The following is a 23,559-nucleotide window of genomic DNA, read 5'->3' as shown; positions in this document are numbered from 1 at the left end:
ATAGCGGGCCAAAAGGCGAGTTTGGGCATGAAAACAAGAATGCCTGCTTCTATTTAGGGCTATGGGTTTCCAGGCTGGAGGGTGGAACCTCTGCCAGGGAACCACCCTCATTTACTCAGTATTTTCCTGTCTCCTGTCTGTATCACCATAGCCTTAGTAGTAGTGGTTTGGGGGACAGAAAAGGGTGGGCATGTGAGAATCTTAGGCCATTATCTCTAGTACTATCTGGTCTCTCTGTTTCCTATTTCTCCTGAGTCACTGGCCACCCCAGTCCACTTGGGTATTACAGGAACCCCACAAAGCACAGGATACAGGACTGTTGTCGTAATTAACCATCACATCACACATGACCCTCTTCTGCCTAGAATGCACCCTGTCTCTGGATGTGAGGTTTCAGCTGAGATTATGAGAACCACTGAGAGCTGCTGAAGTTAGAGCTTCTGATCCACCAATCTTGATAGCCACTATTATCCTGGGGTCTTTCAGCAGTGCAGAAAGAGTCCCAAAGGGGAAAACACAATTTGTCAGTGTAGAAAACCAACACTGAAAAAGTATAAGTCAGTCATCTACATTTGCTACTACTGACTTTAAAAAGGTGAAAAAACAATGGCTAGCCAGGTATCTTTTTCAATTCTGCATTGTAATATAGATCCCTTTTTAACGAAGAAAAGATACAGGTTCTATAATCCCTTTAATAACAGGTTAGAGGCCTGAGGGAAGGGCAGTCACATTTCACGATGACTAATTAACTTGCTTGAATTACTACTTGCCATAGAAAAGTTTCCCAGATAAATCGTATTGCTCTTTTTTTCTTTGACAGTTTTCCAGAGGAAGGCAAGTGTGAGCAAGATATTAAACAACATTTTGCTTTCCTCTCACGAAACAGTATTAGTTGTTGCACTGCCAGTGGCTCCTTAAAGATGCTCATTAATTTTTCAGGTTTTTAAGTGGTTAAAAGGGAAAAAGCAAATATTATGTCAATGGAACTAAATATTGGTGCTATTAAATATAATGCAAATTATATGATGCCACACAGAATGTATTTTTCAAACATATTATTATTTGTAATTAGAGATTTGTGAATTGTCCACATAGAGATGGGTTCTGAACTTGTAGACTCTTGGTTACTAACCCATGTTAAACAGACACAGTGTTTCTTGAAATACTAATCACTTTAGACTTTTCACTTGGATTTATTTAACCTTCTTCAGGTCCTGCCTCTAATAAACCACCCAGTTCCTGCAGAATAGGAAACAATTCAGAAGAGTTCCGTAATTTCCCTGAAGTTTGCAACCTATTAGTACAGAAAAAAAGAGCCTTCCTGCCTGCCTGCCTCCCTCCCTCCCTCCCTCCCTCCCTCCCTCCCTCCCTCCCTTCCTTCCTTCCTTCCTTCCTTCCTTCCTTCCTTCCTTCCTTCCCTCCTTCTTTTTTAGACAGGGTCTCTCTCTGTCACCCAGGCTGGAGTGCAGTGGTGTGATCTCAGCTCATGAGATCTGGGCTCAAACAATCCTCTCACCTTGGCCTTTCAAGTAACTGGAACTACAGGCATGCACCACCATGACCAGCTGATATAAACAACAGTTTCCAGTCATAAAGGCTCTGTGCGTGTGTGTGTATGCACATGTGTGTGTGAGATTCTGTGCTTGTGAATGCTTTTGTATGTTAAAATACTTGCAAATACCATAAAACACTAATAGCAGGTGGATTAAAAGGATGGGATTAGGGATGGTTTTTTCTCCTTTTTATTTCTCCCTTTGAAAATTTTTCTGTACTTTAATTACCGCTTTTACAAAGATGTTAAGTATAATTTAAGAAGAAGTGACATAGCCACGTGGTGGCAGTATTCCATGAAGAATGTAATCTACATAGCTTCATTTCAGTCCTGTGCCTAACATTGGCTTGATTTCTTCTCTGACAATTGTGTTTATAAATTGTCTTATTTTAGATAACTGATTCCTTGTGAAATTTCCCTCTGAGAATTAAGCACCTCTTATGAATGACTTTAATATAATGCACCTGGTTAATTTGGACCTGTGATAACAAATAGACTCTAAAGGAAGATTCTATTTATTCCCTGTTTGGGCTAATAAAATCCTAGTCAGATATGAAAATTGTTTTTATATGATGCAAATTAATAACTGAATGAGGTTTCATTGCCAAATAACCACCTGCAGTTTATACAACAGAATTACATTAACCTGTATTAAAAGCCAACAATACCATATATTACTTTTAAATTAAAAATGCTAATTTTAAAATAATAAAAGTGAAAAAAAAATACTACAGCAGCATATGCTATAAGCCCATGATCTTGCTAAATTGAAAATTGTGTTACCTTTTAATGTAGTATTTTTACTCTTTTTTTTTTTTTTTTTTTTTTTTTTTTTGAGATGGAGTCTTGTTCTGTTGCCTAGGCTGGAGTGCAGTGGCGTGATCTCAGTTCACTGCAACCTCTGCCTCCTGGGTTCAAGTGATTCTCCTGCCTCAGCCTCCCGAGTACCTGGGACTACAGGCACCTGCCACCACGCCTGGCTAATTTTTGTATTTTTAGTCGAGACAGGGTTTCACCATATTGGCCAGGCTGGTCTCAAACTCTTGACCTTGTGATCCACTCCTCTCCCCCCCGACCCCACTTGTCATCCCAAAGCGCTGGGATTACAGGCATGAACCACTGCAACTGGCCAGTATTTTTATTCTTAAAATTTCAAAATAATGGAGATTCAGACTCCTGCCTGAGCTCCCTGCTAATGAATGTTGGCCTGTAAAGATACCACTTTAGATGAATAAACCTGACTGTTGGCCATCAGGGCATAACCTTGTTCCCTCAGAGTTTGGTGGAAACATATACCCACGGAGCAAAAGAGACTTAGTGAGGCATTGAGAAGCCAAAAATATTTCTGATTTGTCACAATTCCTGGTGAAACATTTTCCTCTTGCTGTAGAGAAGCCAGAATTAAAAAAACACAGGAAATAACTTTTGGCTTTTCTGATGTTTTCATCTCCTAAAATTCCTCAACCATTGTTCTCGGAAAACTACCCTCCTCACACTTATGCCTGCAGCCAGAGCAGCTTTTTTTTTTTTGTATGTGAAATGGAGTCTCCCTCTGCTGCCCAGGCTGGACTGCAATGGTGCAATCTAGGCTCACTGCAGCCTCCACCTCCCACACTACACCTTCAAGTGATTCTCCTTTCTCAGCTGCCCAAGTAGCTGGTATTACAGGCACGCACCACCACACCCGGCTAATTTTTGTATTTTTAGTAGAAACTGGGTTTCACCATGTTGCCCAGGCTGGTCTCAACTCCTGGCCTCAAGTGATCCACCTGCCTCGGCCTCCCAAAGTGCTGGGATTACAGGCATGAGTCACTGCATCTGGCCAGACCAAACTTTGTCAAAAATTCCTGAAGCCCCATAGGAACCTTTTCATTGGAAATGTAGGATCCTTTTCTCAAAGACAGTCACATGGGTCACATTGCTCCTTATACAAGCCTGTGATATCTCAGCCTCAAGTTGTGATTCTCCCTGCCTCCAAAAGTAATTTTTTTAAAAGAAAAATTTGAGCACTGAAATCAGAATGACGGAATACACAGGGCTTGAAGCAGTCTCAGGGATCCAAGGCTTAGAACCATCTTCAGAAATGTCTTCTGCCAGTTGGGAGAATTGTGAACTTGAAGTCATTTCTGTCAGCTTTTAATTATCAGGAAGGGGGAGACCGGCAAGGCCGCACCAGGACCCCTTTGAGTTGAGACTGAAAGTTAGGTGCCAGGGTTGCTCACCCCGCCCTGGTCAGAAGCATTCATTAGCAGTGTCCTATAGCCTTTATAACTAGACCAGGCTGTCAGGATCTTTGCCAGCGGGAAAAGAGCAGAAAGAAGTCATTGGTGACATCCCACGCCGGTGTTACAACACAAAAGTGCCTGCTAACCAAAATTAGTTTTCTTATGAGGAGCCAGGAGAAGGTGAACAGCATCCCAAAGATTGTGCAAAGGCAAAAGTGACATATCTTGGAGACCTTCAAGGAAATCTGAACCTTATTGCACCATCAATTGCAAGGAATCAAATCGAGATTAGTTATCGTGCATTTTTTCTGGCTCAGTAAAATAAAACTCCTTGGTATTTGCCACCTAGAAGCCTTATGAAATTAGTGTACACACCTTGAAGTTTTACAATCTAGGTAGATTATAATTGCCCTTGCGGTGTTTTCTCCTTTGAGGTTTACCCAATTAAATAAAAGGAAGAAAAGACACACACTCGAAGGCCATTGCTTTTATTCCACCCTTCAAGTCCATTAAAGTTATTGGTTTACTTTAGTCCTCTCGAAACAAGGGAAGAAACTCTGTTGGGAAATTTGGCAAGCAGAGGGCAAAATGTAAGAAACTGATACTCTTTCCTTTTGGTTTAAGTTCCCCAGGTCACATCAAAATCATTCCAACACGACACATGGAATTCTGGGCTAACGGTTGCTTCTATCTCTACAGGACACCTTACTTCTGGTAAGAAAATACCACTTAGACTTTTTGAGTAGTCTTTTAGTAATTGCCCATTTTAACCCATCATACTGAAAAAATCACATCAGGTGTTAAGTTTCTGGACAGTAAGATATGCCTTATGCCCTCCATAGGAAAATATAGACAAAGTACAAAGATCTGCTTAAAACTGAACGTAAGAAGTGGCCTAGGTGGATTTTGCCAGCTTTTGCAATAGATTGTACACATTTTTAAAATTTTTTTATTTATTTTATTTTATTTTTTGAGACGGAGCCTTGCTCTGTCACCCAGGCTGGAGTGCAATGGTAAGATCTCAGCTCACTGCGACCTCCACCTCCCAGGTTCAAGCAATTCTGCTGCCTCAGCCTTCTGAGCAGCTGGGATTACAGGCATCCACCATCATGCTCAGCTAATTTTTGCATTTTTGTAGAGATGGGGTTTCACCATGTTAGTCAGGCTGGTCTTGAACTCCTGACCTCATGTGATCCACCCACCTCAGCCTCCCAAAGTGCTGGGATTACAGGCGTGAGCCACTCCACCCGGCCACATTTTTATTTTAATAGCTGCTAGGGCTCAAGACCCAAAAACTTCTTTCAAAACAAATTAGTTACCTATCTTGTGCTAGGACTTCTTGAGACATCTTCTTCAATCTTCAAAACAACCCATGAGATAAGTGTTATGCATCTATTTTATAATGAGGAAACTGAAACTTAGGAAAATTTCATGAGCAGTAGATTTTGAAGAATGATGACAAATTGCACACATTCTATCTCACACAAAAAGTTAAAAAAAAAATCAGTATGATTGTGACCAGCTTTAGACATTGTCACAGCAGTGGGGAATTCTCACCTGTGTCAGACAAGCCAAATGAAGTTCACCACTAAGAATTTACATGAAATTTGCATGCACAACCTGACCACATTTGCTAGATGCACTTCTAAAAACCCACTGACATCAGATACATGTAGCCCAACTTTCTCAAACAAAAAGTTGTTTCCTGGGGTAGTTGTGCACTCTGGAAAAACAGTCACTTTGTGGCCCAAGGTAAAGGTTAATGTTGCTTCCCCCGACCCTTTCTCCTTTGAGACCTTTGCTTTGAGCAGAGTAGACAGAATCGTAATTCTGGTATCACATGAACACTAATGCTTGGTTAAAATTATTTTCTTTCCTTTCATTAGACAACAGAGAAGACATTGGACTTTTATTGGGAATGATCGTCTTCGCTGTTATGTTGTCAATTCTTTCTCTGATTGGGATATTTAACAGATCACTCCGAACTGGGTAGGTTGTTGCAGAATTTCTGTTTTCTGATTTAGACTACATGTATATGTGTCACCAAAATTTAGTCATTTCAGTTGTTTACCAGAAAAATCTGTTAACATTTTTATTCAGATAAAGGAAAATAAAAGGAACAATGTTTAATAAGTACTTACCCATGCCAAACTCTTTACAGATGTCTTTCCTTTAATCCTCAAAATGACCCTGCCAGAAAAGCTTCCTGATCTATTTTACAGATGACTTAAATGAGGCTTAAAGAGGCTAAGTCCCCAGCCCAGGATCACTGAACATGAAGCCCTGAGGCCAAACACAGCTGATATTAAAGCCCATTTCTTTCCTTTACTACACGGCCTTTTCCATTGTGCCTCAAATTTACCTACAGTGTCTGGATTCTTGAGAGTGGTGAAGTCACAAATTGCCTTGTTTTAAAGGAAAAATTTCAGTCAAATTAAATTTAAAGGAGTTTAATTGAGCAATGAATGTGCGAATTGAGCAGCCCCCAGAATTACAGCAGATTCAGAGAGACTCCAGGGATGCCTTGTGGTCAGAGCAAATGTATAGACAAAAAAAAAAAAAAAAAAAAAAAAATAGAAGTGACATACAGAGATCGGCAGTGGAGTACAGAAACAGCTGGATAGGTTATGGGTTGGCGTTTGCCTTCTTTGAACACAGTTTGAACACTTAGCAGTCTATGAGTGGTTGAAGTATGGCTGCTGGGATTGGCCAAGACTCAGCTATTGTTACAGGCACATACTACTAAGTTAGGTTTTCAATCTTGTCTGCCTATTAGGCTAGCTTACAGTTCATCCACAAGGACTCAAATATAGAAGATGGAGTCTTTTTCAGATCATATTCAGTTTGATTTAATAATTCCCCCCTTTTGATGATTTTCTCGATTTTGAGAGACTGACAAAAACTTTAGTCATTGATGTCACTATCACCATTGTAAATGTACTTACATGGTCTTGAAACCCACTGGGAAACAGTAGAACAGTGGGTTCTGTAAGATGGGAACAAGGACTGAGTAGAAGGTACCTTCTTATGCTGAAACATCCTGTTTATAGGAGAAAAACAAAACCTGGTCTGTTCTAGGATCTATGTGTTTCCTTAAAGTCTTAGCTTGATTATGTCATATTTAGCATGAGCAACTCCATTTTGTTTTGGTTTGGTCTGTTGGAGTCTAGTGCGTGAGCTCAGTCCAAAACAATGGCCTCCCATAATTTTGTTTAAAAAAAAAAAATCCCCGTTTTCGGTCAGGTTCTCACTTAGGTGAGAGTGTGACCAAAACTTAGGGCCTCAGTGCCACTCTCAGTTACCATCATTTTGGGTTTCTGGTCTCAGCATAGGTTACGGTGTCCTGATGGTCACACATTTCTTTTAGCTCTTGTTATTCCAGTTGAAGAGAGACCATTTGATATTCTGGAGATGGCTGCTTGTAAACAATTAAAACCTTTGAGAGAATACAGTGTACCAGGGAGATTACTATTAGGACTATTGGGAGAATAATACTAAGAGTCTGGAGCATGTTCTTTACCCAGGGTCCTCATAAACAAAATCAACCATCTAAAATCAAATACATGAAAGAATGAGCTAGACGAAGAGTCTACTCACTTAACTAAGAGATTTTTTTCATTAATCCCCTACAACTGAATCACTATAAATACCCGATGTTTTCTCCATAGGCCATTAAGTGCCAGCAGCTGTTTAGCCAATACTTTTCTGTTTGGCCAATTATATTATTTCACATAACTTTCACAAGAGAATTTAAAGTTTGTTGTGTAACCATAGGCTTTACAGTAGAATCTGCTATAGAACCTATCATGAGGGATACATTTCTAATCAGTGCCTCTTTTACTTCAAAGTATAGGAAAAAAGACCTAACAAATGATGCCCTTCTAGAAGAGTGAAGCCTCCTGGCAATGTTCTCTTTAGCCCATGATGTGGCTTAAAAGGAATAAATCAATGTTCTGTTTCTGACTGATTATGAGACAACATATGAACTCTTAAAATTTCTCAGCTGCATTGGGCCTTCATCTTTTATCCACCAAAGTATAACATTATCCATGTGTAAGGCTGGCTGCAAAATCCTTCACAAATAAACATATACCCCATAATACACACATAACGGAACTCCTTTTCACTTTTACTGTTCATAGAGGCATAAGCAAGAAAAAAAAAATATTCAAAGGTAAGAGTCTCATGATAACAGAGAAGTCTGAATCCATGATTTTGGGATAAGCTGTTCACATTAAGCATGCTGTCCTCTGGGGAGAAACTGTCCTGGTTAGCTTTACCTTAAGGGTTGCAATGGGTGTGGAAGGACCCTTCTCAGTTGTGAGATTATGAAAGTTGTGGGACCTCTGAAACCGAAGTTCAAGGCCCCAAAGTTTTGCTGTAGTGTGGATGGCAAGGACAGTCTTTCTCTAATGTTCTCAGAAGATTCATTCTTTGGGTTCTAGATTGTAAAGAGGTGGATTGTCCTCAGTGAACCATAAACAGCTTTTTTTTTACCATGTAAAAATATACCGTAGCATAACAATCTACTATTATAACATCAGTCTTCTTGCATGGGAAAGCTTTCATACACCCAGAAAACATGCATTGAAAGTGACAACTGAGTGAAAACTCTTACAAATATTTAAATGTCTCATCAAGTAGCCAAATGTACTTGAAGCTTTGATTGTTTTCCCAGGAATATGGGTTTAACAAACCAAACATTGTTTATAAGCATTTTAGTTTATAAGTCACCACGCAAACATATTTAATTTGAATCATTTTATCTTTTCCATTATGAGTCGTGGAATGGAGAACCTTTAATAATAAAAGCCTTAAGGACTCTGGAAGGACAGAGTGGCCATCTTGGTTCTCCATAAGTCCATGCTTAAAAATGGGTTTATGTCCTCTTGAATACCAGTTGTTTCTCCAATTTAGGTGCATAGCACTGATAACTGATGAGTTATCATAGGTAATTTGATGTAGATCATGGAGTTTATTCAAATTGTATATCTAAACAATTTTAGTATTAGCTGATTTAGCATGCTGATTTCTCTTTTTTTTTCTTATACTTTAAGTACTGGAGTATATGTGCAGAACGTGCAGATTTGTTACATAGCTATACATGTGCCATGGTGGTTTGCTGCACCCATCAACCCATCAAGGACATAACCCATGCAAAGGACATTAACTCATCCTTTTTTATGGCTGCATAGTATTCAATGATGTATGTGTGCCACATTTTCTTTATCCAATCTATCATTGATGTGCATTTGGGTTGGTTCCAAGGCTTTGCTATTGTGAACAGTGCTGCAATAAACATACATGTGCATGTGTCTTTATAGTAGAATGATTTATAATCCTTTGGGTTATACCCAGTAATGGAATCGCTGGGTCAAATGCTATTTCTGGTTCTAGATCCTTGAGGAATTGCCACACTGTCTTCCACAATGGTTGAACTAATTTACACTCCCACCAACAGTGTAAAAGTGTTCCTACTTCTCCACAGCCTTGCCAGCATCTCTTGTTTCCTGACTTTTTAATGACTGCCATTCTAACTGGTGTGAGATGGTATCTCATTATGGTCTTGATTTGCATTTCCCTAATGACCAGTGATGATGAGCTTTTTTTCATATGTTTGTTGGCCACATAAATATCTTCTTTTGAGAAGTGTCTGTTCATATCCTTCACCCACTTTTTGATGGGGTTGTTTTTTTCTTGTAAATTTGTTTAAGTTCCTTGTAGATTCTGGATGTTAGCCGTTTGTCGGATGGGTAGATTGCAAAAATGTTCTCCCATTCTGTAGGTTGCCTATTCACTCTGATGATAGTTTATTTTGCTGTGCAGAAGCTCTTCAGTTTAATTTGTCAATTTTGGCTTTTGTTGCCATTGCTTTTGGTGTTTTCATCATGAAGTCTTTGCCCTTGCCTATGTCCTGAATGGTATTGTCTAGGTATTCTTCTAGGGTTTTTATGGTTTTAGCTCTTATGTTTAAATATTTAATCCATTTGAGTTAATTTTTGCATAAGGTGGAAGGAAGGGATGCACTTTCAGCCTTACGCATATGGCTAGCCAGTTTTCCCAACACCATTTATTAAATAGGGAATCCTTTCCCCATTGCTTGTTTCTGTCAGGTTTATCAAATATCAGATGGTTGTAGATGTGTGGTGTTATTTCTGAGGTCTCTGTTCTGTTCCATTGATCTATATATCTGTTTTCGTACCAGTATCATGCTGTTTTTGTTACTGTAGCCTTGTAGTATAGTTTGAAGTCAGGTAGTGTCACGCCTCCAGGTTTGTTCTTTTTGCTTAGAATTGTCTTGGCTATGTGGGCTCTTTTTTGGTTCCATATGAAATTTAAAGTAGTTTTTTCCAATTCTGTGAAGAAAGTCACTGGTAGCTTGATGGGGATAGTATTGAATCTATAAATTACTTTGGGCAATATGGCCATTTTCACGATATTGATTCTTTGTATCCATGAGCATGGATTTCCATTTGTGTCCTCTCCTAATTCCTTGAGCAGTGGTTTGTAGTTCTTTTTGAAGAAGTCCTTCACATCCCTTGTAAGTTGTATTCCTAGGTTTTTTATTCTCTTTGTAGCAATTGTTAATGGGAGTTCACTCATGATTGGCTCACTGTTTGCCTGTTATTGGTATATAGGAATGCTTGTGGGTTTTTGTGCATCAATTTTGTATCCTGAGAGTTTGCTGAAGTTGCTTATCAGTGTAAGGAGTTTTTGGGCTGAGACGACGGGGTTTTCTAAATATACAATCATGTCATCTGCAGAGACAATTTGACTTCCTCTTTTCCTAATTGAATACCCTTTATTTCTGTCTCTTGCCTATTGCCCTGGCCAGAATTTCCAATATTATGTTAAAAAGAAGTGGTGAGAGAGGGCATCTTTGTCTTGTGCCAGTTTCCAGAGGGAATGCTTCCAGTTTTTGTCCATTCAGTATGATATTTGCTGTGGGTTTGTCATAAATAGTTCTTATTATTTTGAGATACATTCCACCAATACCTAGTTTATTGAGAGTTTTTAGCATGAAGGGCTGTTGAATTTTGTCAAAGGCCTTTTCTGCATCATTCAGGTTATCATGTAGTTTGCATCTTTAGTTCTGTTTATGTGATGGATTACATTTATTGATTTGCCTATGTTGAACCAGCCTTGCATCCCAGGGATAAAGCTGACTTGATCGTGGTGGATAAGTTTTTTGATGTGCTGCTGGATTCCGTTTGCCAGTATTTTATTGAGGATTTTCGCATCGATGTTTATCAGGGATATTGGCCTAAAATTTTCTTTTTTTGTTGTGTTTCTGCCAAGTTTTGGTATCAGAATGATGCTGGCCTCATAAAATGAGTTAGGGAGTATTCCCTCTTTTTCTACTGTTTGGAATAGTTTCAGAAGGAATGGTACCAGCTCCTCTGTATACCTCTGGTAGAATTCGGCTGTGACTCCGTCTGGTCCTGGAGGTTTTTTGGTTGGTAGGCTATTAGTTACTGCCTCAATTTCAGAACTTGTTATTGGTCTGTTCAGGGATTTGACTTCTTTCTGGTTTGTTCTTGGGAGGGTGTATGTGTCCAGGAATTTATCCATTTCTTCTAGATTTTCTAGTTTATTTGCGTATAGGTGTTTATAGTATTCTCTGATGATAGTTTATATTTCTGTGGGATTGGTGGTGATATCCCCTTTTTATCATTTTTTATTGCATCTATTTGATTCTTCTCTCTTTTCTTCTTTATTAGTCTTACTAGCAGTCTATCTATTTTGTTGATCTTTTCAAAAAACCAGCTCCTGGATTCATTGATTTTTTGAAGGGTTTTTCATATCTCTATCTCCTTCAGTTCTGCTCTGATCTTAGTTACTTCTTGTCTTCTGCTAGCTTTGAATTTCTTTGCTCTTGCTTCTCTAATTCTTTTAATTGTGATGTTAGGGTGCTGATTTTAGATCTTTCCAGCTTTGTGATATGGGCATTTAGTGCTATAAATTTCCCTCTACACACTGATATAAATGTGTCCCAGAGATTCTGGTATGTTGTGTCTTTGTTCTCATTGGTTTCAAAGAACATCTTTACTTCTGCCTTCACTTTGTTATTTACCCAGTAGTCATTCAGGAGCAGGTTGTTCAGTTTCCATGTAGTTGTATGGTTTTGAGTGAGTTTCTTAATCCTGAGTTCTAATTTGATTGCACTGTGGTCTGAGAGACAGTTTGTTATGATTTCCATTCTTTTGCATTTGCTGAGGAGTGTTTTACTTCCAATTATGTGGTCAATTTTAGAATAAGTGTGATGTAGTGCTGAGAAGAGTGTATATTCTGTTGATTTGGGGTGGAGAGTTCTGTAGATGTCTATAGGTCCTGCTTGGTCCAAAGCTGAGTTCAAGTCCTGGATATCCTTGTTAATTGTCTGTCTCGCTGATCTAATGTTGACAGTGAGGTGTTAAAGTCTCCCACTATTATTGTGTGGGAGTCTAAGTCTCTTTGTAGGTCTCTAAGAACTGACTTTATGAATCTGGGTGCTCCTATATTGGGTGCATATATATTTAGGATAGTTAGCTCTTCTTGTTACATTACTCCTTTTGTCATTATGTAATGCCCGTCTTTGTCTCTTTTGATCTTTGTTGGTTTAAAGTCTGTTTTATCAGAGACTAGGATTGCAACCCCTGCTTTTATTTTCCTTTCCATTTGCTTGGTAAATCTTCCTTCATCCCTTTATTTTGTGTGTGTCTTTACATGTGAGATGGGTCTTCTGAATACAGCACACTGATGGGTCTTGATTCTTTATCCAATTTGCCAGTCTGTGTCTTTTAATTGGGGCATTTAGCCCATTTCCTTTTTTTTTTTTTTTTTTTTTTGAGACAGAGTTTCACTTTTATTGCCCAGACTGGAGTGCAATGGCGCAATCTCGGCTCACTGCAACCTCCACCTCCCAGGTTCAAGCAATTCTCCTGCCTCAGCCTCCCTAGTAGCTGGGATTACAGGCATGTGCCACCACACCCGGCTAATTTTGCATTTTCAGTAGAGATGGAGTTTATCCATGTTGGTCAGGCTGGTTGCAAACTCCCGACCTCAGGTGATCTGCTTTCCTAGGCTTCCCAAAGTGCTGGGATTACAGGCATGAGCCACCACACCCGACCTAGCCCATTTACTTTTAAGGTTAATATTGTTATGTGTGAATTTGATCCTGTCATTATGATGTTAGCTGGTTATTTTGCCCGTTAGTTGATGCAGTTTCTTCATACCATCAATGGTCTTTACAATTTGGTATGTTTTTGCAGTGGCTGGTACTGGTTTTCCTTTCCATGTTTAGTGCTTCCTTCAGGAGCTCTTGTAAGGCAGACCTGGTGGTGACAAAATCTCTCAGCATATGCTTGTGTGGAAAGGATTTTATTTCTCCTTCGCTTATGAAGCTTAGTTTGGCTGTATATGAAATACTGGGTTGAAAATTCTTTTATTTAACAATGTTGAATATTGGCCCCCACTCTCTTCTGGCTTATAGTGTTTCTGCTGAGAGATCCACTGTTAGTCTGATGAGCTTCCCTTTGTGGGTAACCAGACCTTTTCCTCTGGCTGCCCTTAACATTTTTTCCGTCATTTCAGCCTTGGTGAATCTGATGATTTGTGTCTTGGGATTCCTGTTCTCGAGGAATGTCTTTGTGGTCTTCTCTGTATTTCCTGAATTTGAGTGTTGGCCTGTCTTACTAGGTTGGGGAAGTTCTCCTGGATAATATCCTGAAATGTGTTTTCCAACTTGGTTCTATTTTCCTTGTCACTTTCAGATACACCATTCAAATGTAGATTTGGTCTTTTCACATAGTCCCATATTTCTTGGAGGTTTTGTTTGTTTCTTTTCATTCTTTTTTCTCTGATCTTGTCTTCTTGCTTTATTTCATTGAGTTGATCTTCAATCTCTGATATTATTTCTTCTGCTTGATTGACTCAGCTATTTATACTTGTGTATGCTTCACAAAGTTCTTGTGCTGTGTTTTTCAGCTCCATCAGGTTATTTATGTTCTTCTCTACACTGGTTATTCTAGCTAGCAATTTGTCTTTTCTTCAAGGTTCTTAGCTTTCTTGCATTGGGTTAGAACATGCTGCTTTAGCTCAGAGGAGTTTGTTATTACCCACTTTCTGCAGCCTACTTCTGTCAGTTCATCAAACTCATTCTCCATCCAGTTTTGTTCCCTTGCTGGCGAGGAGTTGTGATCCTTTGGAGGGGAAGAGGCATTCTGGTTTTTGGAAATTTCAGCTTTTTTGTGCTGGTTTCTCCCAATCAAGCCAGTGGATATTAGCTTGCTGGGCTCCATGGGGGGTGGGACCTACTGAGTCAGGCACCAGAGGGATGCTCCTGATCTGCTGCTTGTGAAGACTGTGGAAAAAGTGCAGTGTCTGGGCTAGAGTGTACCATTCCTCCCAGTACAGTCTCTCATAGCTTCCTTTGACTAGGAAAGGGAAATCCCCCGACCCCTTGTGCTTCCCGGGTGAGGTGACACCCCACCTTTCTTAGGCTCACCCTCCATAGACTGCACCCACTATCCAACCAATCCCAATGAGATGAACTTAGTAGCTCAGTTGGAAATGCAGAAATCACCACCTTCTTCGTCGATCTCTCTGGGAGCTGCAGACAGGACCTGTTCCTATTCAGCCATCTTGCTAGCTCTCTAGCATGCTGATTTTTCATCCCGATTTAGCATGAAAATCTGGCAGAGTATTTTCATGGTATTTAATTAATTTTTGTTCTACTTCGGTTAGCAGTTTTATAAACCAGTTAGTCTTTTTATTAAAGTTTTAGGGATTCTTACCAGTCTAAATGATATGAATTTAAAGTTATTAGAAAGCTGTATTCAAGAGTGCTTTTTAAGGTCCTTTTTATCCTTTCATGAACTTTCTAAAAGATACCATATTCTAGGATTTTGCATGTTTGTGAAGTTTTCAGAAATTGCACTAGCATTAAGTAATTAACTTAATGTAATGACTTTAAATAGTGATAGTTAAAAACACAGTTCACAAGGAAATTTGGTTATCTCTGTGGTCTATGATAGCTTAACATAATAACCTTAATTATGATTGAAAGGATATATTGAGACACTAGAATTTTAGAAATCCTATACAATTTTGGAACATATATTAATGTTATTCATTAAAATATAACCTGAAGAAAATTAAACATTGTTTTTATTTTGACAATCCCATGTAACTAAACATATCAGATAATTCTGTTTACCTCTCCTTTGAATGCTTCAAGGGCCCTCTGTAGCATCCAAAAGTGCGGGGTTAGAAAGAGAATTTTGAAGCTGAAATTTCATTTTGGAAAGCCTATAAAATACATTAAAGGTTTAAAACACTTGATATTATGCTTAACCAGTTTTGACCATGAGGTGAGATTCTTGTAAACATTTTATAACCCTTTACAGATTTTTGTCAAAAAGCAGATCAGTGCTCTAAGAAAAACCTGTTGTGCTTTTATTTCAATTTTAATTTACAGAAAAACTTAACAACACTCATTTATCTTTAGCCAATGTCTGCACAGAATTTCTTTTTATAAGATTAACTTTTCACAAACCTTCCACAATGTATTCAAACCTTTAGCTTTATTTTAATTTAAAACAATCTTTTAACCCTCTAACCTAGACAAATATTTACATTCCTGTGCCTTATAACCTTCTAGTAAAAATGCATTTTAGTTTCCTTACACACCTTGCATGTAAATCTATTTTCAGTAGTCTTGACTACATGTTGTAATGGTAACTGTTAGCAACTTTTAATTTGGGTGCATAGATTTCCTTTCATGTATCCTTTCATGACTTATACAGACAATCTGTGATATGCTCAGACTTTCTGAATTGTTCTAATCATCTCTCTTTTTAAGCAACCAGTTATTTTACTTTAGGACAAGAATTTACCATACAATATCCTTTCTTCTATAAAATCTATTTTCTTTATAACCTATTTTGCATAGCTAGGGGAGCATGGCTAATTCCACATATACCCAGCCTTATTGAGAATCTAATGTCTCCAAGGTAGGTAAATTGAACAATTTTCAAAAGTCAAAGCAGTTTATGACCTTAAAGCGTTAGTCAACCTAATATCTGACCTGTCTAATTTAGACAAAATGCCTTTATTTTACCAATAATCTTTAAAGCTGTTTTTATTTCCCAAATATTACTAAAGTTACATGAACTAAGACATTACAGTTTTTATTTTTTCTTCCAAAATATTTTATCTAAGCACTTATTTTTCTTTAAGCCAATTACTTAGAACTCTTTTATATAAACATCACACACACAACACGTATATAACTACACAGAGAACAAGATCCAGTAGTTGTAGGATTTTTCATTTGCCAGTTTCTTCATTGGATTACTGAACTTGGGGTGGAGCCCGTCAAGAAATGGCTAGGAAAACATGCAGTTTCTGGGGTCTAATAAGCAGACACAGCTGGAAGTCAAAACGGATTTTGAGAGAGATCTATTTGCTTTTAATTCTTGGGGTTCCATGAGGAAAACAGAGGGTTTTTTTCCAAAACAGGGTCAGTTGCACCTTCTTTATTTTTCCCAAGGAGTCCTAGGCGATCAGAAGCTATCTTAGGGCCTCTTATGTGTGCCTTAAGAGTGACAAGATAAAATGGAGAAAAATAATTCAGTCAACTGAGAAGAAAAAACCTTTCTCAGCAAAACAAGATCCACAAAAAGAAAAGATATAAAGGCAGCCAGGCGCCGTGGCTCACACATGTAATCCCAGCACTTTGGGAGGCCAAGGCAAGCGGATCATAAGGTCAGCAGATCAAGACCATCCTGGCTAACACGGTGAAACCCCATCTGTACTAAAAATACAAAAAATTAGCTGGGCATGGTGGTGGACACCTGTAGTCCCAGCTACTTGGGAGGCTGAGGCAGGAGAATGGCATGAACCCAGGAGGTGGAGCTTGCAGTGAGCCGAGATTGTGCCTCTGCACTCCAGCCTGGGCAACAGAGTGAGACTCTGTCTCAAAAAAAGAAAAGAAAAAAGACATAAAGGCCTTTTAAATATACCTATAGCTTGGCTATCCACTTTTAATTAAGCTGACTCTTAAATATAGTGCTCTTTAAAAAATCCTTTTAAAGTTCTTGTTACCCAACTTTAGCCATGCCAAGTGGCCAATATTTCTGGCTTTTGAACTTGACCTCCCAGGTGCTCAGAGAAAGGAAAATTCAAGACAATTCACGGAAGGGAAGAGAATCAACAAATGGTAAAGTTCGTGCAGGTATCAAATCAGAAAGGACTCATTCCTTAACCCAGGAATCGAACCCAGGCCACCACTGTGAAAGTAAAAAACTTTTGCTGCTGAGCTACGGTACTGGGCAGTCTCCATTGTGTTTCCCAGAAGGACTCCAGAGTAGTTAATTTTGAGTTTGCAAAGGCTTTTAACTACTCAACATAATTTTTAGAGCTAACTGTGACATGAACCCTGAAATTCCTGTTCCCTTGAAGGCAGAGACCAAGAGAAAGTACCACCATGTGGTTACAAAGTCAAGCTCCCAAGGATGTAAAACAAGATGGAGACCTCATCCAGTTTTTTTTTGTTTTTGTTTTTTAATGCACTTCAGTGTGTTGTTGTTCATTTGGAATGTTCCATTGTAAGTTATCTTTAGTAAGATTTTGTGATTTCTGTAAGACTATGCTGCCTCCCAAACCTAATGTATAAACCGGAAAGAACTCTGCTTTTCAGAAGTTAAGGATCTCATTTTTACCTAAAATATTGGCTTTGCTTTCAGGTTCCCTTGATAAACTTAGCCAATGACTTTTCCTACCTAAATGTGCAAGAAAAATGAAACAAAGGTGTGGAAAACAAAAATCCCTGTGAATTTTCAAATGCCAAATTTTACAACCCCTGCAATAGTACCATTTACTACCAGTTTCTTTCTGACCTAGTCAAATCTAAGAGGCCTCTAACTGGATCCAATCCAGTTAATTACTGATCAAATCCCATCCTGGACCCAGTCCAGTTTCTGTTGTGACTTCTGAACCCAGTTTGGAACAGAAATTTGCTCAAAGAAACTTGGAGAGTTCAAAACACAAATCTGTGGAGCTGTGATATTCAAGAGAGAACATACCATGATCCCCAGCTACTCTGAGAGATCAAAGGACACAAGTAGGCCCAAGAGGTTCCTCGCTTGTTCCCTCAGTGCTCCTGGGAGTCATTAGAAGGTCTAATTCATATCCCACTTCTGACACCATCTAGTAAAAGAAAAACTTCACCAGTTTAAAGGAGTTTAATTGAGCAATGAACAATTCGCAAATTGGGCAGCCCCAGAATCACAGCAGATTCAGACAGACTCTAGCAATGCCCTGTGGTCAGAACAAATTCATAGACACCAAAAAAAAAAAAGAGAGAGAGAAGTGGCATACAGAAATTGGCAGTGATGTACAGAAACAGCTGGTTGGTTGCAGGTTGGCATTTGTCTTATTTGAACAGTTTGAACACTTAGCAGTCTATAAGTGGTTGAAGTATGGTCCACTGGGATTGGCCAAGACTCAGTTATTGTTACAGGCACATACTCCTAAGTCAGGTTTTTGCTCTTGTCTGCCTGTTAAGCTAGGTTATAGTTCATCCACAGGGATGCAAATACAGAGGTATGAAGTCCTTGTCAGGCCATATTTAGTTTGCTTTGACACTTGAATTCCACCCAAACAAATCAGCTTGAATCAGTGTGAAGAGAAGTGTGGCAACTTTTAAATTTGTCAGTTCCTTACCAATTGTGTAGGTGTTTTAGCATTCAGCCCCAAAGTTCCTTACTCTTGGCCCCCTTCAGTTTTTTCCCTCCTGTGATGGTATTAATAAAGATCTATGCTTAGTTATTTAAAATGAGACTTTGAGAAAAGCAAGACACTTAGATTTCTAAATTTTACTGATGCATTGAGTATTTCTAAGCTGCTGATCGATTAGAGTTGTTTGGTGTGGCAGTTCCCCAGTATGTCCAGTTGCTCACAAATTTTGACTTGAATGTTCTTTGCCAAATTGGCACTGAGTTTCTCCTTCTTGCCATCATTTGCTTCATGAAATAATCTTTCTTTCATTTACATTTATAATCAAATGCAGTAGAAATATTTTGAATGAGCTATTCTAAATAAAGTCTACTAATGATTTCTTCTCTAGATAGGTTTTTCACTCAGAACTTAATATTTCAAAATTTAAATTACACATTAATAAACATATCCCTAATACCCTTGTGAGGAGGGCAAACTAATATGAAATTTTATTTGAGGCTGTTTTAAAATATACTTGATTATAAAGTCCCTTGAAATATTTTAATGTTCAAATTAATACCCCCCAAAAAATCAATATTTGTGTTATTATTTAAACATGTCCCCTAGTGTAAAAGTTTAAGTAACACTAAGTTCATAACTAAGAATAACTTAAAAACTAATTTTCAATTCGTGACAACAAAGGAGGAAATAGGGCAATTCTTTGCTCATTTAATTATTTAAATAAATACTCTTTTTAAAAAGATAAAACAAGAGATAATTTCAATATATTTATTTTACATTTGAACAGATACTTTTATTTAATACAACTATTCATTATCTATAAAAGCCTTAGTTCAGAAACAGAAGTGAGCAAGAGAAAGCAAAACATTTTATTTATTTATTTATTTATTTATTTATTTATTATTACTATTTTTTTTTTTTTGAGACAGAGTCTCGCTCTATTATCCATGCTGGAGTGCAGTGGTGTGATCTTGGCTCACTGCAACTTCCACCTCCTGGGTTCAAGTGATTCTCATGTCTCAGCCTCCCAAGTAGCTGGGAATACAGGCACACACCACCATGCCCAACTAATTTTTGTGTTTTTTGGTAGAGATGGGATTTCACCATGTTGGCCAGGTTGCTCTTGAACACCTGGCCTCAAGTGATCTGCCCGCCTTGGCCTCCCAAAATGTTGAGATTACAGGTGTGAGCCAACGTGCCCAGCCCAAAACATTTTAAACATAATAAAATCAAAAATAGGTAAATATATATATAATATATATATTTACCTTATATATTATAATATATTATATATTATATAGTCCTGGGTTAAGGAATGAGTCCTTTCTGGTTTGATACCTGCATGAACTTTACCATTTGTTGATTCTCTTCCCTTCCATGAATTGTCTTGAATTTTCCTTTCTCTGAGCACCTGGGAGGTCAAGTTCAAAAGCCAGAAATATTGGCCACTTGGCATGGCTAGAGTTGGGTAACAAGAGCTTTAAAAGGATTTTGTAGTATATATTATATAATACATATAATATAATATATATATTCTCACTGTATCAGTGTGCTGTGTAAAAAATTACTCCAATAGCATGAATTTGCTAATTTAGTCTAATTTTAAATACAGAAGAAAATGTGAATTAGTAAACAAAACAAAAAGAACGGAGTCATAAAACATTGTATAAAGATGGGTAAAGAAATAATTTTTACCCTGAAGTCCAAGGTCAAATTGGGCTAGCAAAGTTCACTCAGCCATTTTGGTTGTTATTTAGTACGGGTCCTTAAAGAACCTATGTAAACAAGTAAGTTTGATCTGTTGCTAACAGATCCATTGTTAATACGTAAAAAGTTGTCTGAGATCAGTTTAGTCTCTTCTAAGTTCTTGGTATGACATTTTTGCCCAAACCAATTTGTGCTGTCAATGCAGAGAGTGTTTTTAAACACAGTGGCAGTGCTAATAGATAGCTTAGGGGAAGAAGTGGGATGTTTATGGCTTCTCCCTTTTCTTTCCAAAGCCCCACCCCACTGATCCTTAATAAGCACACAGTCTAGGTAGAAACCAGTTCTCACTATGCCGCACAACTGCAAGACATGTTCCCCAGCCTCCTTCTCCATCCACATCAAGAAAGTTTGGAGCTGTCACCATCATTACTACCCTATTTGAAATAATTACAAAATCTAGAATTAGAAGAGCTTAAATTTTAGGGCTTTGTTATATAACATTCTCTTTTTAAATATTCGGTAGTTATTGTCACCTTGGAAAGTTCTACAAAATATCCCTTAAGTTTTGCAGACTTTCCCACATGGGTATCTTCTGGTTATAATAGTTTGCTCTATTTAATATGTGTACAGTTTCACTGCTAGGGTGGTTCTCCCACTTATCTTGAATCTAGTGTGAGTGTTTTGAAAAGTTTTTGCTCGTTAAAAGAAGCAGAGCAATAGAGATGAGAGGAAAATCTGAAAAGATAATGACACAATTTCCCACTTAATTTTCATTAAGTAAGAGATGAAAACTTTAGCTTCTGCATCAGGAAGTTTGATTTTTTAAATTAATTTTTTCTTTGAGTAAGGGTCTCACTCTGTTGCCCAGAGTGAGTGTAGTGGCATGGTCAAAGCTCACTGTGCAGCCTTGACCTCCCAGGCTCAAGCAATCTTTCCACCTCAGCCTCCCAAGTAGCTGGGACCACAGGCATGCACCACCACACCCAGCTAATTTTTTAATGTTCTGTAGAGACAAGGTCTGGCTATGTTGCCCAGGCTGGTCTCAAACTCCTGGACTCAAGCAATCCTCCCATCTCAGTCTCCCAAAGTGCTGGGATTATAGGCATGAGCCACTGTGCCCGACCTAAGAAATTTGATTTTTAATATACATTTTATTATAGTTGACTTCCTAATCTCCTATATGGTTGCCTGCTTCTTCTAATGTGTCATTTTTGTTTTTTAGGATTAAAAGAAGGATATTATTGTTAATACCAAAATGGCTTTATGAAGATATTCCTAATATGAAAAACAGCAATGTTGTGAAAATGCTACAGGTAACCTAACATCATCCAACAAAAACTGAGTGGCAATTGAGACCAAGAGTGCAGTCTAATAATTAGAATAGAATTTCCATTCAAATAAATAAATGTGCACACATATTAACATAATTATATAGACATATGTAAAAACAAAATTGTACCTGTTTCAAACCATACATAAAAGAGATGAGACAATAGAGTTGGAGGAAAGAAAGCAGAAGAAATAAAGAAATAAAACTGTTCAAAAGAGAAAAGTGAATTGGAAGATTGTGGGCCTCATGCACGAGTCACCTGGTGACCAAGCAATTGGTAGATGTCTTCAGGAACAAAGGGAGTAGGGAAGAAAAGCTCAATGAAATAAGCCTCAAAGACTCAAAGGGCTTCTGTTTCACATGAGATGGAGAGCCAGGTGGAGCCCAAGAAGGGCATCATTTTACTCTTTAAACCCGGTGGAATTTGAGAAAAGCAGTATGAGAGAACTGTGAACAATAGTGTCACCAGGCTGGGCTAGGTTTCCATTCTGGCGAAGAGAAGGCCATACACCAGGAAGCCCCTGAGGGTACAGGGACTTCACTGATTATAAAGGAGGGAAGGAACAAGCTAAAGTTATGTGTGTTCCTGATAACCCCTGGCCCTCAGGCTTGGCTGTCAAGGGGCTCAAAACCCAGTCCAAGGGACAGACACATCATCCAAGGCTCACAATGCAGTGATGAAGTGCAATGATAGAAACGAGCCCAAACATGTGATGGGAGTGGAGAGAAGTCACTGAAAAGTGAGGAGTTGCTCAGGAGAAACAGAGGGAATTCAAAGTCAGGGGGACACCTGGGGGTTAGAACAGCATGTTGGGTAAGAAGATGAGGTATTTGTAAAACAAATAGAAGTGACTGTTTCAAGCCCTGGTGAGCCTATTAGCTTACTCTTTCCCCAACCTCATGTCATCTGAACAAAGGGTTTCTAGGCTAAAAATAAAATACTTTTAAAAGTTCAAAGACAACTGGTCAACAGAATAGAGTCTGAGTTCTGTAACACAAGACTTCTGTGATCTGATCCACTCACCATCCAGCTTTACTCCAGCCACTCCTCACGTCAAGCTTTTTGATGAAGCAACACCCAATGTGCTGTTCTTGTCAAGACCTGGCAAGCTCACTAAGGAGGTTGGGCCCGAAGAACATTGGAATGACACTTCATGTCTCTTTATTCAAGAACTCCCTCTTTGCTAAACTCCCTTCCTATTCTGGGCTCCTGGAATTAGAGGCAAACCTTAGGGTTTCCCTCAGATAAGGTTTTATTTTCTGCCCAAGAGACTAAGGAATGGTGTCTTGGTCTGCTTGGGTGGTTTAAACAACAAATATTTATTTGTCACAGTGCTAGAGGCTGGGAAGTCCATGATGAGGGAGCCAGTCAATTTACTTGCTAGTGAGGGCTCTCTTGTGGACAGCTGACTTCTCACATGGCAGAGGGAGAGATGATTTCTCTTCTGTCTCTTCTTCACTAATCCCATTCATGAAGGCTCCACCCTAGTGACCTAATTACCACCCAAAGGCTCCACTTTCAAATAATATCACGTTGGTTTCAACATGAGGGGGACTGGGGAGAGAGTACACAAACATTCAGCTCATAACAGGGAACTATAATCTTATAATTGTGTTGGGTGACAGTTTGCCCAGGAAGGCCAGCCATCTGCTGGAAAGCCTCAAGTCCATTTATTGCCCAGAAAAGTCATTAGGCTAAAAAACCTTCACCCACCCTCCTGATCATCACAAACATGTCTGAATTGTGAGTAGCTTTATTTATTTATTTATTTGTTGCTTTTTGTTTTGAGACAGAGTCTTGCTCTGTCACCCAGGCTAGAGTGCAGTGGCATGATCTCAGCTCGCTGTAACCTCCGCCTCCTGGGCTCAAGCAATTCTCCTGCCTCAGCTTCCCGAGTAGATGGAATTATAGGCTTGTGCTACCATGCCTGGCTAATTTTTGTATTTTTAGTAGAGATAGGGTTTCACCATGTTGGCCAGGCTGGTCTCAAACTCCTGGTCTCAAGTGATCTGCCCGCCTTGAC

At 38.7% G+C, this 23,559-nt stretch overlaps 1 protein-coding gene across 1 annotated transcript in view; it reads left to right on the top strand.

Moving 5' to 3' along the window:
- Positions 1-23,559, top strand: part of IL23R (interleukin 23 receptor) — a 78,233-nt gene that overhangs the window by 52,955 nt on the left and 1,719 nt on the right. Inside the window, exons 8-10 of the mRNA XM_010357079.2 lie at positions 4,402-4,491; positions 5,664-5,766; positions 21,428-21,518. Coding sequence (XP_010355381.1) covers positions 4,402-4,491; positions 5,664-5,766; positions 21,428-21,518 — 284 coding nt within the window. The remainder of the gene's footprint in view (positions 1-4,401; positions 4,492-5,663; positions 5,767-21,427; positions 21,519-23,559) is intronic.

Source organism: Rhinopithecus roxellana, chromosome 12, assembly GCF_007565055.1.
Source record: "Rhinopithecus roxellana isolate Shanxi Qingling chromosome 12, ASM756505v1, whole genome shotgun sequence".
Classification (NCBI taxonomy): domain Eukaryota; kingdom Metazoa; phylum Chordata; class Mammalia; order Primates; family Cercopithecidae; genus Rhinopithecus; species Rhinopithecus roxellana.
The sequence above is the reverse complement of the archived record's forward strand: the minus strand, read 5'-3'. Positions and strand labels throughout refer to the sequence as shown.